General features: G+C 27.6%; 1 protein-coding gene across 3 annotated transcripts in view; it reads left to right on the top strand.

Moving 5' to 3' along the window:
- Positions 1-12,803, top strand: part of LOC107452325 (WD repeat-containing protein 47) — a 48,704-nt gene extending 35,901 nt beyond the window's left edge. For 2 of the 3 annotated variants that reach the window (XM_087161696.1, XM_043048612.3), the window contains 5 exons: positions 1,009-1,178; positions 2,462-2,632; positions 3,588-3,728; positions 5,185-5,403; positions 6,672-8,958. In XM_087161696.1, coding sequence (XP_087017822.1) covers positions 1,009-1,178; positions 2,462-2,632; positions 3,588-3,728; positions 5,185-5,403; positions 6,672-6,817 — 847 coding nt within the window. In that variant the 3' untranslated portion in view covers positions 6,818-8,958. Of the gene's footprint in view, positions 1-1,008; positions 1,179-2,461; positions 2,633-3,587; positions 3,729-5,184; positions 5,404-6,671 lie in introns of all 3 variants that reach the window. The other variant, XM_043048611.3, reaches the window with a different exon arrangement.
- Positions 12,804-16,644: the final 3,841 nt, after the last annotated feature.

Raw genomic sequence — 16,644 nt, 5'->3', positions numbered from 1 at the left:
GTCATGCATCCCAAGTTCTTCATGTTAGATTAGAATGATTTGGTGCTTAGTTCAATTCTTCATGCATCCCAAGTTCTTCATGTTAGATTCGATTGATTCTTAGTTAGATTCTTTATGCATCCCAAGTTCTTCATGTTGAACAAGAATGATTAGATTCTTAGTTAGATTCTTCATGCATCCCAAATTCTTCATGTTAGATTCTAATTATTCTTGTTAGATTTTCAATGCATTTTAAGTTTTTCATATTAGATTAGAAACACATATTTTATGTATTGAATTTTAGTAAAAGTCCTTTATAGCAATAATTCAATGTAGATAACTTGTGAGCGTGTAGTTTTAAACAAATACATATATGTATTTAATGTTTAAATAGCAATAAGAGTACTGAAAGATAAAATAGATTCATTTATATCTTTCCTTTTTGTTTTAAACATCCATTTTGAATTAAATTACATTCGACTATTTTTGCCTGAAGATTGTTGGCTGGAGTGGCAGTTTTCGGACAATGCAAGAAAGAAAGTGAAATTAAGTGTAATACCTTGGCTTTGTGGAAAGCTTTGTAGATGTATAGCAAACAGAGGGCTTATTCTGTAGAAGTGTGCAGCAAGATTTTTTAAAATAGTACAAGAATTATTCTTTTGAAAGTCGAATCGCCCACACATAATTTTATAAACATATAAGGTTGAACATTAAGATGAAATGTTGTTAGTTGTTACCTTTTCTGCATTGATACCATAAATGAATAACGATGTATTCCATTTTGCACTTTTTTGTATAATACTATTTGTTTGTTCATATAAATCATTAATTGTCATAATAAAAAGGTGCTAGTAATTTTCAACTCGTTATTAACATGCACATTTTGTATCTTTAATATTAGCATTTTCATGATTATTCGAAAACTTGTCATAATAGCAAACATCTCTTAACATGCTGTACTTGTTTATATTGAGCTTTTAATGAATTTCGTAAACTTATCTTTTATACTTTTACAATCTTATTTTTTAGTGAGGACCATGTTGTGCATCAGCCTACAGTACTCTACAAAAAAGTGAAACACCATAAAGGATCTATTTATTGCCTTGCTTGGAGTCCTAATGGAGAATTACTAGCAACTGGCTCTAATGATAAGACTGTAAAATTAATGAAATTCAATATTGAAACATGTAATGTAGATAGTAAGTAAATTTTTAATGTTTTAATGAATATTGTTGGTTATAGTTTACATTCATTGCTTGTGATTCCTTGGTTATAAATATTCATTATTATGATTCTCTGATTAATATTTTTTTATTCATTTTGATTGTAAGGAACTTACCTTATTACGGTGTAATTTCTTGTGACCTCACTTCAACAATCACTTGTGATTGTAATTTGGCACTTACATCACGGACCTTTATCAATGAAAAGTTTACTCAAATTGTTACTGTCGGTAACATATAAACTAGAATAAAATTTTTATTTTAGAAAGTTTATTTTAATTAGCATATTTCCTTTTTATTTGCTATAAAAAGATTGTGAGGTAAACTTTAAAATTTAAAATTTTACCTTTTACAAATGTTGTACTTATTCCAAAAGGGACATAATGCAGCCAATTTAAATTAATAGTTATTAATGTAATATATTTTTTGCATTTTATTTCCATACATAGGATTCCCCAAAACTCTTTATTTATAAAAAAATGCATTTATGCATAGTACGTATTAGTTATATTAAGAATTTTCTAATTTTAAATTAGTTCAAAAGTATTGATTTTGTAATAAATTAAACTTTCATTATTGTTTAAAAATATAAATTTTATGTACTCACAAACAGCAAGTATTGCAGCAAACCTAAATTAGTCATTTATGTAATGTCGTGTGTGAATTTTATTTCCTTTTTTTGATTATAAAATATCCTTATTTGTAAAATATTTTATTTGTGTATGTACAACTTAGTTTTATTGCAAATTTTTCAATTTTAAGATTAATTGAAATTTTTTTTCTTCTTCCAGATTTAACTTACGTTATATGTTATGTAATTCAATAATAAATTGCACCAATCTATAAATTAGATAATTATAGCGCTAAATTATAAATTTTAAACTATAATTTAAAAAAGAAATCAAAGCCTATGTAATGTCCTCAAGTAAGGAAATATTGCAACTAATTTAAATTTATAATTAATGGTGTAATCTATGTATACTTGTAATTATTGATGCGTGGATTATATTTTCTTTCATTGAATAAAAAAATCTCTATATCTCTCTTTCTGTTGAATTTTTTTATCTATATTGTGTAATCATTTGCTTTAAATTTTTATTATTTTGTAAAATCTACAATATACATTTCCTTTTATGTAGGCAACAATGAGAAAAGCTAGAAAAATTCTATAGATTTTTTGATAGGAAAAAGAAACTGCTATTTGAATTAAAATGGTTATTCAACTTAACTAGTAAATAAACTTGCAATTTGCTTTGCAGGTAATGAAGCTGAATTAACTATGCATGACGGAACTGTGAGAGACATGTGCTTTATTGAAGATACCACCAGCAAATCAAGCCTTTTAATAAGTGGTGGTGCTGGTGATTGTAAAATCTATGTCACAGATTGTGAAACAGCAACACCTTTCCAGGCACTCTCTGGACATTCTGGTAAGTATTTGTGACTCAAGTCAAGATGAAATAAATTAAAAGCTCAGACAGGGGTCAAAAAATTATTACTCACATTTTTGACAACAGGTTTCCGCAGTGTTTTCACTACAGCGCAAGAACGCGAGAATCTCGCATATTTTTTTATATTCTCGCATTAAAAAATGATTACCGCGAGAAATTCGCGCATTCTATAAACCAATTTCAAAATTCGCGAATTTTTCGCATTTTGAAAAAAATTTCTCATTTGCGCCATTTAGATTAAAATCCGTTTCACTTTTCTTCCTGGATCTTTTATTATTTTCAACATCTGCCCCATTATCTAGCTTCCCTATTTACCAGTATTGTTCAGAACCTTTAAGAACAACAGAACACTATCCTTCCGAACCACGGAACCTCTTTCAGAACGCATTTCTCTGCAACAACGTGTTTACCGTAGGTAAGGTTTCTTCATGTAAGACGTTCAAATTTTTTGCTCGGTAATGTAAGATGGACAAATACCTTGTAAAGCCAATATCTTCTACTCCGAAACGGACAAATGAAAATGAAACAAATGTGGGTAGAAACGATCAAAACGAAACAAATACGCATTTGAGCAAACTAAAGAGAATAGCTGATGAAAAAGTAGATGTAGAACATTTTCCATATGATGATGCAGCAAAAATATTCAATGCTTTAAAAATTAGAAGATGTTAAAAATGCATTATAATTAAAGAATTGATTTTTTTTTCAAGTCTCTTTGTGTTTTTCTTTTAATTTTTGAAATCTCACCCTGTTTTTGAGAAAGGGAGAGAAATTCTCACCCATTTTTTTTTCTGAGATGAAAACACTGGGTTTCCTGACATAGATAATGTAGATATGTGTGGCTTCTTATGAATGTAACCCAGTATTGCCTTGTACTACTGATGCAGAAAGATATAATCTATAAATCATAATAATTTTTTTAATTCATATTTAGGCCATATTCTTGCTCTCTACACTTGGGGTGGAGCAATGTTTGTGAGTGGCTCACAAGATAGAACGATTAGATTCTGGGATGTGAGGACAAAAGGATGTGTTCATTTAGTTACTCCGCCACCTTTGTCCGGCTCTGGCCCAGGTATCAAAAAAATTTACATGCTCTATTTTTTTTTAACTAGATTTTCTTTTAATTAATAGTTATTTCGAAGAAGATGTAGTTGTTTTATTAAGATTAATTTATGAATACTATCCAAATTTTCTTATTTCGATAACAGGAAAATATGATTAATGTATTGCAGTTGAAAATGAAAATTTTGAAGTCAATGTTATATTGAATCAAATACCATAAAAATTTTAATCACCCAATAAATTACTCTCATTGTATAAAGTTTTTTTTCTTCACAATGTCGTGCCTTTGATACCCTTTGTTGAAAAATGTTTTTTAAAATTTATGCAATCAAGAAATAATTGATGAAATTGTAATTAAAGCTCTCAATATTTAGAATACTTACAATTTTTTATTCTAATGAGTATTTTTTATGAACTGACACTACTATAATCACCATAATGTCTACATCCATTTTTCTTGTACACACTGTTATTTATTGTGTTTTTTGTACACATCTTTTAGAAGACAAGCTAAACTATTAAGGTTTACATTGTAGTTTTCCTTATGTAGCTACATTTTTATAAGAAGAAAATTAAAGTTTTACTTTAAGGAGTATTGTAATAAACTGAGTATTTTATTCAAATTTATTATTGTCCATAAAGAAAGAGAAAAAATCAAGATATATTTTTATAGATGTTATAGATAGATATTTGATTTTTTCTATATATTATTTTTATTATAATGAACTAATAATGTGTTTCATGAAGTGAAATGTAAAGGTAATAAATCTTAAAACAGAATAGTAAATAAGCCATGGTCTGTGAGATTACTAATTTGTAATTTGAAAGACACCATTATAGTATTTTTGTAGGGCATCTTTCAAGAAATAATTACAAACCTAAAAAAAAAAACAATAGTATCTCAAAGAATAGAGCACTTGCCTACGAATCAAGTACCTAGGTTTGAATCCCAACAATGTCTGGTCGATACGAATTCTGCATTTGATTTGCGCTGATAGTGCTGAAATAAAATATCCTCAATGGTAGATGAATCATGGGTTAGAGTCCCTTTGCCATCAGGCTAAACATGAGAAGTTTTTGTGGTTTTCCTCTCCATGTAATACAAATGCATGTTAGTCCCATCAAAAAGTCCTTTGTGAAGGCAAATTTCTCCCAATATTTGATCGAGGAGTTCCTATGTCTTCTCGATTAGGTTCAAAATTACAAGGCTACAGAGTTGAAAATTGGTAGTTGTAAACTCGAAATTTGGGTTGACTGTTCAACAACTGTTGTTGGTTGAATTGACTGTTCAACAGCAATTATAAAATCTAATAAAAATAATTTTCAATACTTTGTTCAAAAAAGCTGTTATAAATTTGTCTGTGATGAAATTTAATACACATTTCATGTTTATTTATAATTAATTATTTGTCAACAACTGTTTAATTCATTCAGGATTATATATAACTTATATTTCCATATTTCAGGTAGCCCAGTAGCAACCATTTGCGTTGATCCGTCAGGAAGATTGCTTGTATCAGGTCAAGAAGATGCTACCTGCATGCTTTATGATATTAGGGGAGGTAGATGCATACAGTACTTTAAACCACATACGTCTGATATTAGGACTGCACGATTTTCTCCAAGGGCATACTACTTACTGACTGGTTCATATGATCATAAAGTTGGATTAATTGACTTACAAGGTAAATGATTTTTTTTTTAATTACATAAGAGCTTAGATGCTGTTGCTAAAACTTCCCTTAAAAGCAGTATTTGAAAATATTAAAAAAGTTAGATAACCCTTAAAATAAAATAAAAAATCTGACATAAATAAATAAGAATTTTTATTTAAAATGGTGTATTTTTTATACTTTTAATCGAATTTAGATGTATTAAGAAAAAGAATTAAAGAAGAAAGAAATTATAATTCCTAATCTTGTATTTTCTTATCTTAAATCTTGTTTGTTTTGTTCCTAAATGTTCAAATTTTTTAAATGCATTAACTTTAAATAGTGAACATGTTTTTTGAAAGTAGATCGATATTCTTATATAAGTAAGGTAATATAGCTAAGTCCTTTTTTGTTGCCTGTGTGAGACAGAAAGGAAAAAAACAGATCTGAATAATTTATATCAAACTTAAGTTTAGCATTTTTTATTACATAAAAGATATCCATATGAATTAGGTGATTAAAATTTGGTTTTTCAATGTTTTTTTATAAATTTTCAAATCATATGTTATGTCCCGATTTCACGATTATTTAATTTTATTATAACTTATACAATTAATATCCACACAGTTTACCAATCATTTATATCATTTGATGAACTACAAACAATTAGTATTATGGGGAATGGTGATAAAAGTTTTAAACAAAATTTAAATAAAGTCATTAAAAATCTACTGTTATGTTTGGTTTCATTTTGAAAGGCCCAAGGTTTACTGTTTGTGTCGAATAAATTCTTCTTCCTTAATTGTATTTCTATTTAAATAAACAGATATGTCCTACTTTTAATAATCATTGCAAAGAAACAGCATTACAAATTAAAATTTAGTTAAATAAGACATACATATGCCTGTCCTTTGCTTGGATAACTTCATCTAATATTTATTTCATGTAATGTGTGAAGCACAGTTTTAAGCACAAATGTGTTTGAAATTTTGCTCACCTTAAGCACCTCTGTATTTCTATTCTCATTTTGTATTGCTTAATGTAATTCCGCACCCTATTTTTATTACTTTCTAAGTAATATTAGGTTTTGTTCTCACATTTAAATTATTAATTTAAGTTTTTATCTTTTATAAATACAAATATCTTGTACTAGGATTAACTTATCTCATATGGATCCCCTGTTACAAATCTTCAGCTAAAATAAATTAATCATCTTATTTATTCATATTTTTATCATTGTTTCTTGAATTCTCTGCTATCTTAACTTAAATGTCTAACAAATTCAATTTATTCTGTTTTAGGTGATCTTACTCAACCTTTACCAATGGTTGTGGTTGCTGAACACAGTGACAAAGTTATACAGGGACGCTGGCATCCCACAGAATTTTCATTCTTAACTACTAGTGCAGATAAAACAGCTACACTTTGGGCACTCCCTCCTCAGTAGGGCTTTGTTACACATTGTATAGTATTGTCTTGTAATATTTTATTTGAACCTGTTTTTATTTTTTACTGTGTGTATTTTAGTTATAGCTGTAAATTCAAATTAATACATCTCTTTCAACTGACTTTATTTCATTTGTTTTTATGTTGATTTCGTCTGAAGTGTTTTGGGATGTTTTATATTGGCAATATCATTTATTTTTCCGTTTGCTTATTTTTGTAAAATAATCTGACAGCTAGCTATTACTGTAACTTACACAGTGATTATTATTCAGAGTGCTTCAAATATGACCGAGTTTTAGAAAAATCAATTAAAGAATAGTGGACGGAGATAGAAGTGTTCGACTTGCTGTGTTCTTTTTACGAAACTAGATTATATGTTCTGACCAAATTTCAAGACTAACTACAAACTTTGCCAACAGATGGTTCTGCTAACCGAGAAAAGTGCAAAATAATATTTTCAAAATAACCCTAAATTGTAGCAACATCATTGCATAGTCAGAGGACAGATCCAAGCATAAATATTTGAATTGGAATAGTCTGACATGCATTGTTTAGTATGCTTCATGAAAGCATTATTTTATTATTATCATAATTATCAATGGTGCCATCGCTTGGCACCATTGATTATTATTATTATATATAGCACTAATATTGATTAGTTATATAAAGCACTAATTTTGAAACTTGGTAAGAGTAACAATTCTAATTTAGTAAACATATTGCAGCAAGCTTTTATTTTTGTCTCATATTTTTCTTTAATTGTTATTGCAAATCATTTGCCATATTTGGAATGTTCTGTTACGTTCTATTTGCATTGCAAAAGTGTGATATTGTCTTTATACTTATTGAAATATAATGCACCTTAAACAAAGGATTAAAGAGCTTAGTGGAAGACAAGTTGAAAACACTCTCTTCTTCTCATTTAAGAACATCTTTAAGTTGACTTTAACTACAGAACATTTATTTATACCATATAATCTTTGAGTTAGCCAGTTTTCAGAGAGAACATATTATGCAACATATTAAAAATACTCAATTTTTCACTTCTAAAAGCATGTCATTTTTTGGTACTGTAATTATAGAGCATTTACTTTTTCTGCAAAATCTTAAGAGTTTTTTAGTAGAATGTGTTAAGATATTAAGATTAAAAATATTAAATTTTTCACATCTAAAAAAATTATAATGTTGTGTTCAACTATAATTATGTATTCTGAAAGTGTTTGGTAGTTTTTATTGGAAAAACATGTTTTGTGGCCAATTTTTTGATTTCTTTTCTAAAATTTATTTTCTTAAATCCACTAAGCTTTTTAATTATAAATCACAAGTTGCTTAAAAAGGCTAGCATTTCTAAGTGCATTTGAATGCAAACAAAATATAATTTTGTGATAGCTGTATAGAGTACCTTATCTGAAGAATTATTGACAGTAATTTTTTAATAAAAACTTAAGGGCTTATTTAACTTCTGCAGTAGTAATCTGTATGGGTAGATTCTAACATCTTTAGATCATGCTTGCATTTATAAATATTAATATAGCTTACTCAGAATGAGAAATTTATTATTGGAAAGTATTTTGAAGTAATCATAGTGAGCATATTTATTATTTTGATTTCATATTCTTGCATATAAAACATAATTGGTGCTTGATTATTTTTTATTTATAAGTAACTTCAATCTATTAATGTCTTTTCAACTGTGTTTTAAAATTTTGTCGCATTAACTGGTGTTAACTGTGTGGATTTCTTAAATTTATCTGTTGGAGACCTCCCAATTGCTTCAACTTATTAAGTTTATTGAGTTTGCGTTAATTGTTATATTTTATGAGTGCAGAAGTTCAAACCGTTGGAAGCCATCTCCAACAGATCCATTTTACGAACGCCTTATTTGTCAAAGATATCTTCCCAAACGGAATTAAAAATTGAGTTCTGCCATTGATGTAGAAAATCTAATTTAAGCTCACTCCATCGCTGATTAAGTTGTAAAATGTGTACTAAATAATAAGTTAAACAAATTATTGTTATTATCAATCAATTGAGATTTTCTTTTGAATAATGTCTTTCACTGAACACTGGATTCCATGCTGATTGTTCTATTAATTTTAGAAATATTAACATCAATGTAATATTTTTTATCACAAAAAGAAATTAGTTTTAGTTATTATTAAAAATGTTCTCAAAATGCCAGAAGAATATCAATCTTTATGTTTTACACTCTTTTAGCAAAGTTCTTTAATATTTTGTTTTTTAAGTTATCATGTCTGTTTGTTATTTTTGTTTTTGCCTTTAGTTTGTTTGTGCTGTATCAAAACTACACTAAATTATTTTTAAAAAAATTTGTTTTGATGTCAATAACATTTTTACCATATTTTTTTACATAAAACAGCATTTTTATTTTCAGAGAAATGATTTCCTACTTTATAGTTTATATCTCCAGTAATCTTAGCAGTTCATTTTTATGACCTATTTAAAAAATTTGTGCAGATAGGTAACATAATTGTGTGTGTGATTAATAATTTGATATGTTGTTTTTGTAGAACGCATGCTATCATTTTTGTATTTTCTCTTCATATTACTATTTTTTAATTATCACTAAAATTTACAACCTAATAACTGTAGAAACCTAACCTGTTAAAGCTTCAGACACTTTTAAAAATATGGTTGCCAATTATTCTTCCATAAATCATAGAAAAACTGTTCAATTTATTTTTTGAATTAAATTTTCTTTATTGAATTAAATTTTCTTGCTTGTGAATTAAATTTTCTTTCAGAATTAACTTTGCTAATATTGGTTTGCTGTGATTCTTCTTTCTTTCTTAATATTTATTCTCATATTAACTTATTAATTTGCTATATCAAGATTCATACGATAAACTAAATAAAAATAAAGGACTAAATAGTGTAACTAAAAATTTTATGACAATTTTAAATGAAAGTTGCTCAAAGTTAATCGAAATTTCCTAAAGTCTATATCCTCTCTCTCCCTAAATAAATATTGGTTTATAAAAGTATAAAAAATATCACCTGTTGGTGTGAAGATTTTAAGTTATTCATGAGGGTGAATTTGTTATTTGAAACAAAAGCAACTTTCAAAAAATAATTTTCAATGAATAATTTTAATTAACAAATATTCATGGCAATTAAAGTCATCTGTCCACAGAATTTTAGTCAGAATTATACTTTTCACAACTGTATGAAAAGTTAATGCTTGTCTTCCTTTTGTGTTTCTACATTTCATAGGATTTAGGTGCCAAACTTTCTGTTTAGTGTTTATTGAGCATTTTTCATATGAATAATGTAGTATTTTACAATTAATTGTCTTTTTTTTTAAAAAAAATCTTTAGCTTGATAATTTTTTTCTCTTTGACTTTTAAGATTTATCAGTTTTAAAGTTTATAGAACATGTTATATAGTTTTTTCTAGACATTTATTTATTTAAAAAAAATTAGATTTTTCTTTTTTGAAGCTTTTTGTTTTTGGTTGACTTAGTACTTCAATTTTAAGATTTGTTACTGTGTCACAATATTGCTAATTGGTGTTTTGTTTAATTGGTGTACTAAAACTTTTTTTAGATTGAGAAGTATTATTATTTGCCTACTGCTTTGTGGATAATTAAATTGAACTTATCCTAGTCTCCTAATATTTCAATATTTTGCCTCTTTATCAACGCTATCTTTCACTTTTTTTCTTTTAATTTTCCTGAAAATATAAAACTAATTCCCTTGAATAACTAATCAAAATTTTCCTAAAATCAATAAGTTTTCAAAACTTTTCTATTAAAACAGATTGCTTGCTGCTTGAGAATTGAAATAAGAAATATGTACTACGAAATAATTAAGTGAAATAGTTGCGTAAAACCTAATGAGTTTTATTCTCATTTGTTCAGATAGTTATTAAATTATGAAACTAACTTGATGGACAAAATTTTTTTCAGTTTTTTTATTTTTTTATTAGTGAAATATTTGAAAGTCAAGCATGAATCATACCATAAATAATGTCTATAGAATTTTTGTCACTTTATCGAAGTTTTAATTATCATTTATTAATCAGTTATTTAGAATTTTTATTTTTAATCCTAATGTCTAATTTTTATTGAATTGAATTTTAATAGTTGATTAAATTTATTGATGTAAAAAAAATCTTTCCTCTGGAATCTTTTAAATATTTTATTTAAACTTCAAGATTTAGGAATTCATTTAACATTTAAATTTTAGATTTTATACTTAAATTTTTATAAGTTTTTTACTTTAAATTTTGCGAGTTTAAGTTTAATATCAAAATATAATTTAACTTTTATGTGTCCAAAAATATTTTGCTTTGAAGAAATTGTTAATGAAACTTTCTAAAATTCTTACAAATAATTTTCTGAATTATGTGTACTTGCATAGTTGTCTTTTTTTTCTTTAAGTAAATAACTTAAAAAAAAGTACCAAAATCTACAAAGATGTGAACATAACTTTGATTACATTTATTTTATATTATGTGTTTTGTTCTACAGTTTAAAGAAAAATCTGCCATATCACTTGTAAATCAACCCGACAGAAATGCTAATTACTACAAATTTTCTGTAGTTTCAGATGAATTTTAGCTTTACCCACTAAATTAGAGGGACGTTCAAACATTATGTAAGCATATTTTTGACAATTTGCACATTCCCTTGTCCTTTATCTGCAAAAATAGCAAATCTTGCATCCCCTCACATGCTTATGTAAAAAAAATCGCAACACCCCTTGTTTTTTTTTTTTTTAATTTATTTATTCTCTCTCTCTTTTAATTTTACTGTAGTAATCTAATTTTAAGATTACATTCAAATAAAAGATGCAACTTTTCTTGAAACCAAATTTAAGTTTTCATTAATTTTTTGAAAATTTTGAGCAGAGTATTGTTTAGGAATCTATTTCTGTGTTCTAAATTCTTGACCTCTAAATAATCTTCAAAATTTTTCCTTCCTTGAATTCTTTTTATTCTAAATTAGAAATTTTTCTTTATGTAACTTTTTTTTTGTTACATTTTTTGTTTTGCACGTTAAGAAAATTTTGAAAATGTGAGGATTTTAATGTCTTGTGTAAGCGTTGCTCATGCTGTTTTCTTCCCCTTGTCAGAAAAAATAGGCAAATCACAAACACCTTTCCTTTGTTTAGGTGCTTAAGTAATATTTTAACGGTCCCTCAGACCTTTTTTTAAATGAAAAAAAATTAAGAGAGTATACTCTTTTTTTTTAATGCATTACTTTTATATTTTTTTGCAATTTTCTTAACAAACTCCTTTTATACATCCATTAATTTATTCATTAATTAAATTCATAGCTTTATAATATTTCTGATAACTTTTCTAACATTTATGAAATTAAATGTATTGAAACTTAATTTTTCAATTTGGCAGAAATGCAAATTGCGGAATATAAAGGGATTCATTTTGTATTTTAACATTTTTAGGATATTTACCTCCGTTATTACAAAAAATGACTCTCTAACTACAGAAAATCATTGGAATTTTCGGCCTCATTATGTGTTTGCATGTGTGCATTTATAAGTTATTATTTATCTATTAAATTGTAATAGATATTGCCTTAGGTTAGAAAAAACGACTTATTTTATCTTCCACGAACCTGTATGTTTTCGATGTATTTCTTTTTAAATATGTGTGTATGTAATTGTTTAACTAATTTATACTTACTAAAATCAAAAGTCATGCCCATAATTATGACTAAAAATAAATAATTATGAATAAAAATTAGAGAAGGTATTTTGTACATGTTGAATATTTTTTCTATTAACAAAGTTGTGCAAAAAAATTTTCTCTTTTTTTCCTCTCTTGTGGTGTTATTATTATTATGAGACTTAGTGAATTCTATCTCATTTTCTACTAATTTTTATGAAAAATAAATGTATATATTAAAAATTAATTGTATTTCTTTATATGTAAATTTGATATAAAAGTTATGAAAATTATTGATAACCTAATTTAGTTTTTAATAAATTTGTTGAGGTTTATCGTGTGTTTTCTCTCTTGACTGTTAAAAGAATTTTGAACTCCTGCTTTATACAGAAATATAGTTAATTTTACTATATTTTCTCATTAAACATTTAGTTTCATGTTACCAGGCTGAAAAGAAATTCAGCCTGGTAACAAGCAAAAACATATTTGTGTCTGTGCAGCAGCCATTGACCAGTAAAATGAAGAAGAAATCACTTAAGATATAATATTCAGCTTGAAAGTGATCTTTTTTCTTGTAAGTACGTCTTTCCTATGTTCATACTGTGAACGATAATTCATTTATCATTATATATATGTTACCGGCATTGTATAGAATGACTAGGCATTGTAGAGAATGCCTAAAATTAGCCGGCAAAGTATGAAATGATTTATATTTCACACATGTCCTAGGCATTCTACAGATTGCCAAATGAGAAACCGGCAAAGTATAAAATACATCTCCGATTCGTTTCAAATATCACTTGGCAAGGCTCGTGACTTTTAAACTTGTGACTTTTAATGCTTGGCTCGTGACTTTTGACTAATAACCAAAATTATTTTTTTACTGTGCTACCTGGAAATGGAGGAATTTAATGAAATTTAGATGGAACAATTTAATGAAATGTAATTCAAAATGTCATTTAAGCCTGCCATGTTGCAACAAGTAGTTTAATTTCATATTTTTTATATGAAAATTTTGTTTCCCTTAATAAGAAAGGCTTAAATTTTATTTTGCATAACTTTTTAATTTTCTTTCCACATTTTGAATAAATGTTTTTCAATGGCACTCTCAGTATTTTTTCAGAATAATATTTTTATTCTTGAGAAATGCATGTTACTGTGAATGACCGAAATCGGTAGTTTTACATTTATTCGATATTTTAAGACTTATTGACGATAGATTAGAAGAAACATCAGTGTAGGATGTACCGGGCAGTGGCACTTGACCTTACAAAAAACATCAGTGTAAGGTATACCGGGCAATGGCACTTAACAAGAACTAGTATGACGGGATCTTTGGTAAATGTCCGAAATATATACTAGGTCTAGATAAGCGCCATTGCACGGTATACATTTGCCCGGTATACCTTACACTGATGTTTTTTTAAGGTGAAGTGTCATTGCCCGGTATACCTTACACTGATGTTTTTTTAAGGTGAAGTGTCATTGCCCGGTATACATTACACTGATGTTTTTTTAAGGTTAAGTGCCACTGCCCGTTATACATTTGCCTGGTATACCCTACACTGATGTTTTTTTAAGGTCATGCCCGGTTTAAGTGTCATTTGCCCGATATACATTTGCCCGATACTCCAAACACTGATGTTTCTTCTAATCTATCGTCAGTAAGTATTAAAATATCGAATAAATACAATTATATCCTTTAATAAATTAAATATCAAATCGGATGTAATAAATATTTCGGTCATTCGCCGAAGCGACTATGTGATTGTCAACATTCACCGTTGAAAGTCAACAACCACCGATTTCGCTTATTCACAGTAACATGCACATCATTTACATAATAACCTCATCAAGACGTTTATTTCATATTTTGCCTAAATAGCATCTGGCATTGCATAGAATGCCTAGGCATTCTATACAATGCCTAGGCAAAGTATGTAATTCTCACATTTCATACTTTGCCTAAAAACGTCAGGCATTCTATACAATGCCGGCGTTTCATACTTTACCGATAACATATATATAAGAATTTCTAACTCTTTGAATATATCTAAAGTCAGAGTACTACTGTGCAATGGAAAAACCAATGCAAGCAACATAAAATTCAAAATTTATTTTTATATATTTGGCATTTTTGTATGATAAGCTATATATTGCACTAAAAAATTTTTTTAAAAAAAGGACATTTTGGTTGATCAGTTTTTTGAAATTTGATGTTAGAGTTCATAGCATTAGTAATGAAAGGAAAATGGTTGCCAAACCACTTTTTTCTTGAAATCTATCATTAAGCACTTGTTTTTTTCAATTGCACGGATGTGTACTTGTTTATTTTAATGTTTTTTTTTAAATTTATTTTATCAAATGGCTGTTAATGGAGATTCGACCCATCATACCAAATCAAAAATTTTGATAAGATACCTTTGCTGTGAACTTGTGTTTTGAGTATCCCAGCATAAATGAATATGTATTTTAAAACTGGTTGCTTAATGGAATTTATCCCTGCCAAAACGAAAACTTGAAGCGGCACTACATGCAAAAAATCAAGAAAACTTTAATAAATATTAAAGGTAACAAAAGAAACAAAAATAATAATTAGAGATAGTTCAGTTTATTGAATGAAACTAAATTCTTTCAACAATTTCATAAAAGTTTTTTAAATTTTTCTTGGTAAATATTGGATATTCCTTTTTAGACGCAGTTATTGCTTGCGTGAGTTACATTAACATGTATACAAGTCATATTGCCATTACATTTTTTTGTTATGTCTCAGTTTTATTTATTTTCTTTTAAAGTTGGTGGTCAACACTACTGAAAAGATTTGAAATCGCAGGTCTAATGTAATGTCCTCGACGGTTTTTGAGTTTTAAGAATCCATGCATGCATGATTGGGTGGTTGAGGAGCATAGTGTGGAGGAATGACGATTACCGCCATTAGTTCTCCACATGGATGAGATTTTTCAGCTTTTTAGCGGATTTTCACTTTTGCCTCTCGAATTTCAGCCTTTTTTTTATTTTTTTAAATTTTTTATTTATCTAAAACTCCTTTTTTCTAAAAGTTTAAGTTTTTTTTAAAATAAATATTCCGCTTTTTCTGAAAATTCAGCTTTTGAAATAAAATAATTTTATTTATTTAATATTTTCAAAGATAAACAGAAAATTCAAACTACGTAGCTTCCAGCCTTCCTCATTTTTTTTCTTATTTTAGCTATTTTCTCCTCTTTTATGTACAGAAAATAAGATTTTCCGCATTTTTACCTGCCCGCCGGATAGCGCATATTTTCATAATTCAGAAGCCGCTTCCTTCTCTTCTCGATTCTTATTCACGCGATTTTAATGTCAAACATCGATTTTCGTATTAATCTGATTTAAAAGTTGCGCTTTGCGATTCTCATTCACGTGATTTAAATATTGTACATTGCGATTCTTATTTACGAGGTTTAAAAATCCTATGTAACGATTCGTGTTCACGCGAATTTAAAATCCAATGTCGTGATTCGTATTAATGCGATCTAAAAATTACGCATCATGATTTGCATTTTTGAAATCCAATATCGAGTTTCATATTCATGTGATTACAAATCACATGGTTTTAAGGTTTAAAAATCGCATATATATATATATATTCGTTTCTTGGATTGCTGTCTGACTACTCTCATCCCTGAGTCTCCAATATAAATTACCTTGCACCTGTATTAGACGATTATTGATAATTCATCCATCAGTGATGGTGAGATATTCCATCACTGATGGTAAAAATAACGTGGCTCTAAAAAAAATTGACGACAATAGAGGCATCTTTTCCCATTAAAAACGAATATTGAGTCTTTTTTTTTTAAGGAAAAAAAAAAACGGATCACCCTTAAAGATCGGATTTTCACCTTTTTGCACTCTATTTTATTGCTACGAGGGGGTGATCTCAAATATGCTAATTGATTAGTGCAGACGATATTTTAAGTTACGAAATCAGACACAAAAACAAACTTTCTCTGAATAAACATTTTTATCTGAAATTTTTCGGCTGATTCAGAATTCCGACCCCCAAAATATAGGAGGTAGCCGCAATTTGGTAAATATGGTCCCAATAATTTAGTCAGAAGAACCCCTGAATGTCAATTTTACGTTTTGCATATTTCGTTATCTCGAAAACTTTTTAAAAATTTTTGCTCTCAATTA

Source organism: Parasteatoda tepidariorum, chromosome 4 (assembly GCF_982258835.1).
Source record: "Parasteatoda tepidariorum strain Cologne lab strain chromosome 4, Ptep-v5.0, whole genome shotgun sequence".
In the NCBI taxonomy this organism is placed as follows: domain Eukaryota; kingdom Metazoa; phylum Arthropoda; class Arachnida; order Araneae; family Theridiidae; genus Parasteatoda; species Parasteatoda tepidariorum.
This window is presented reverse-complemented; position numbering and strand designations above follow the sequence as displayed.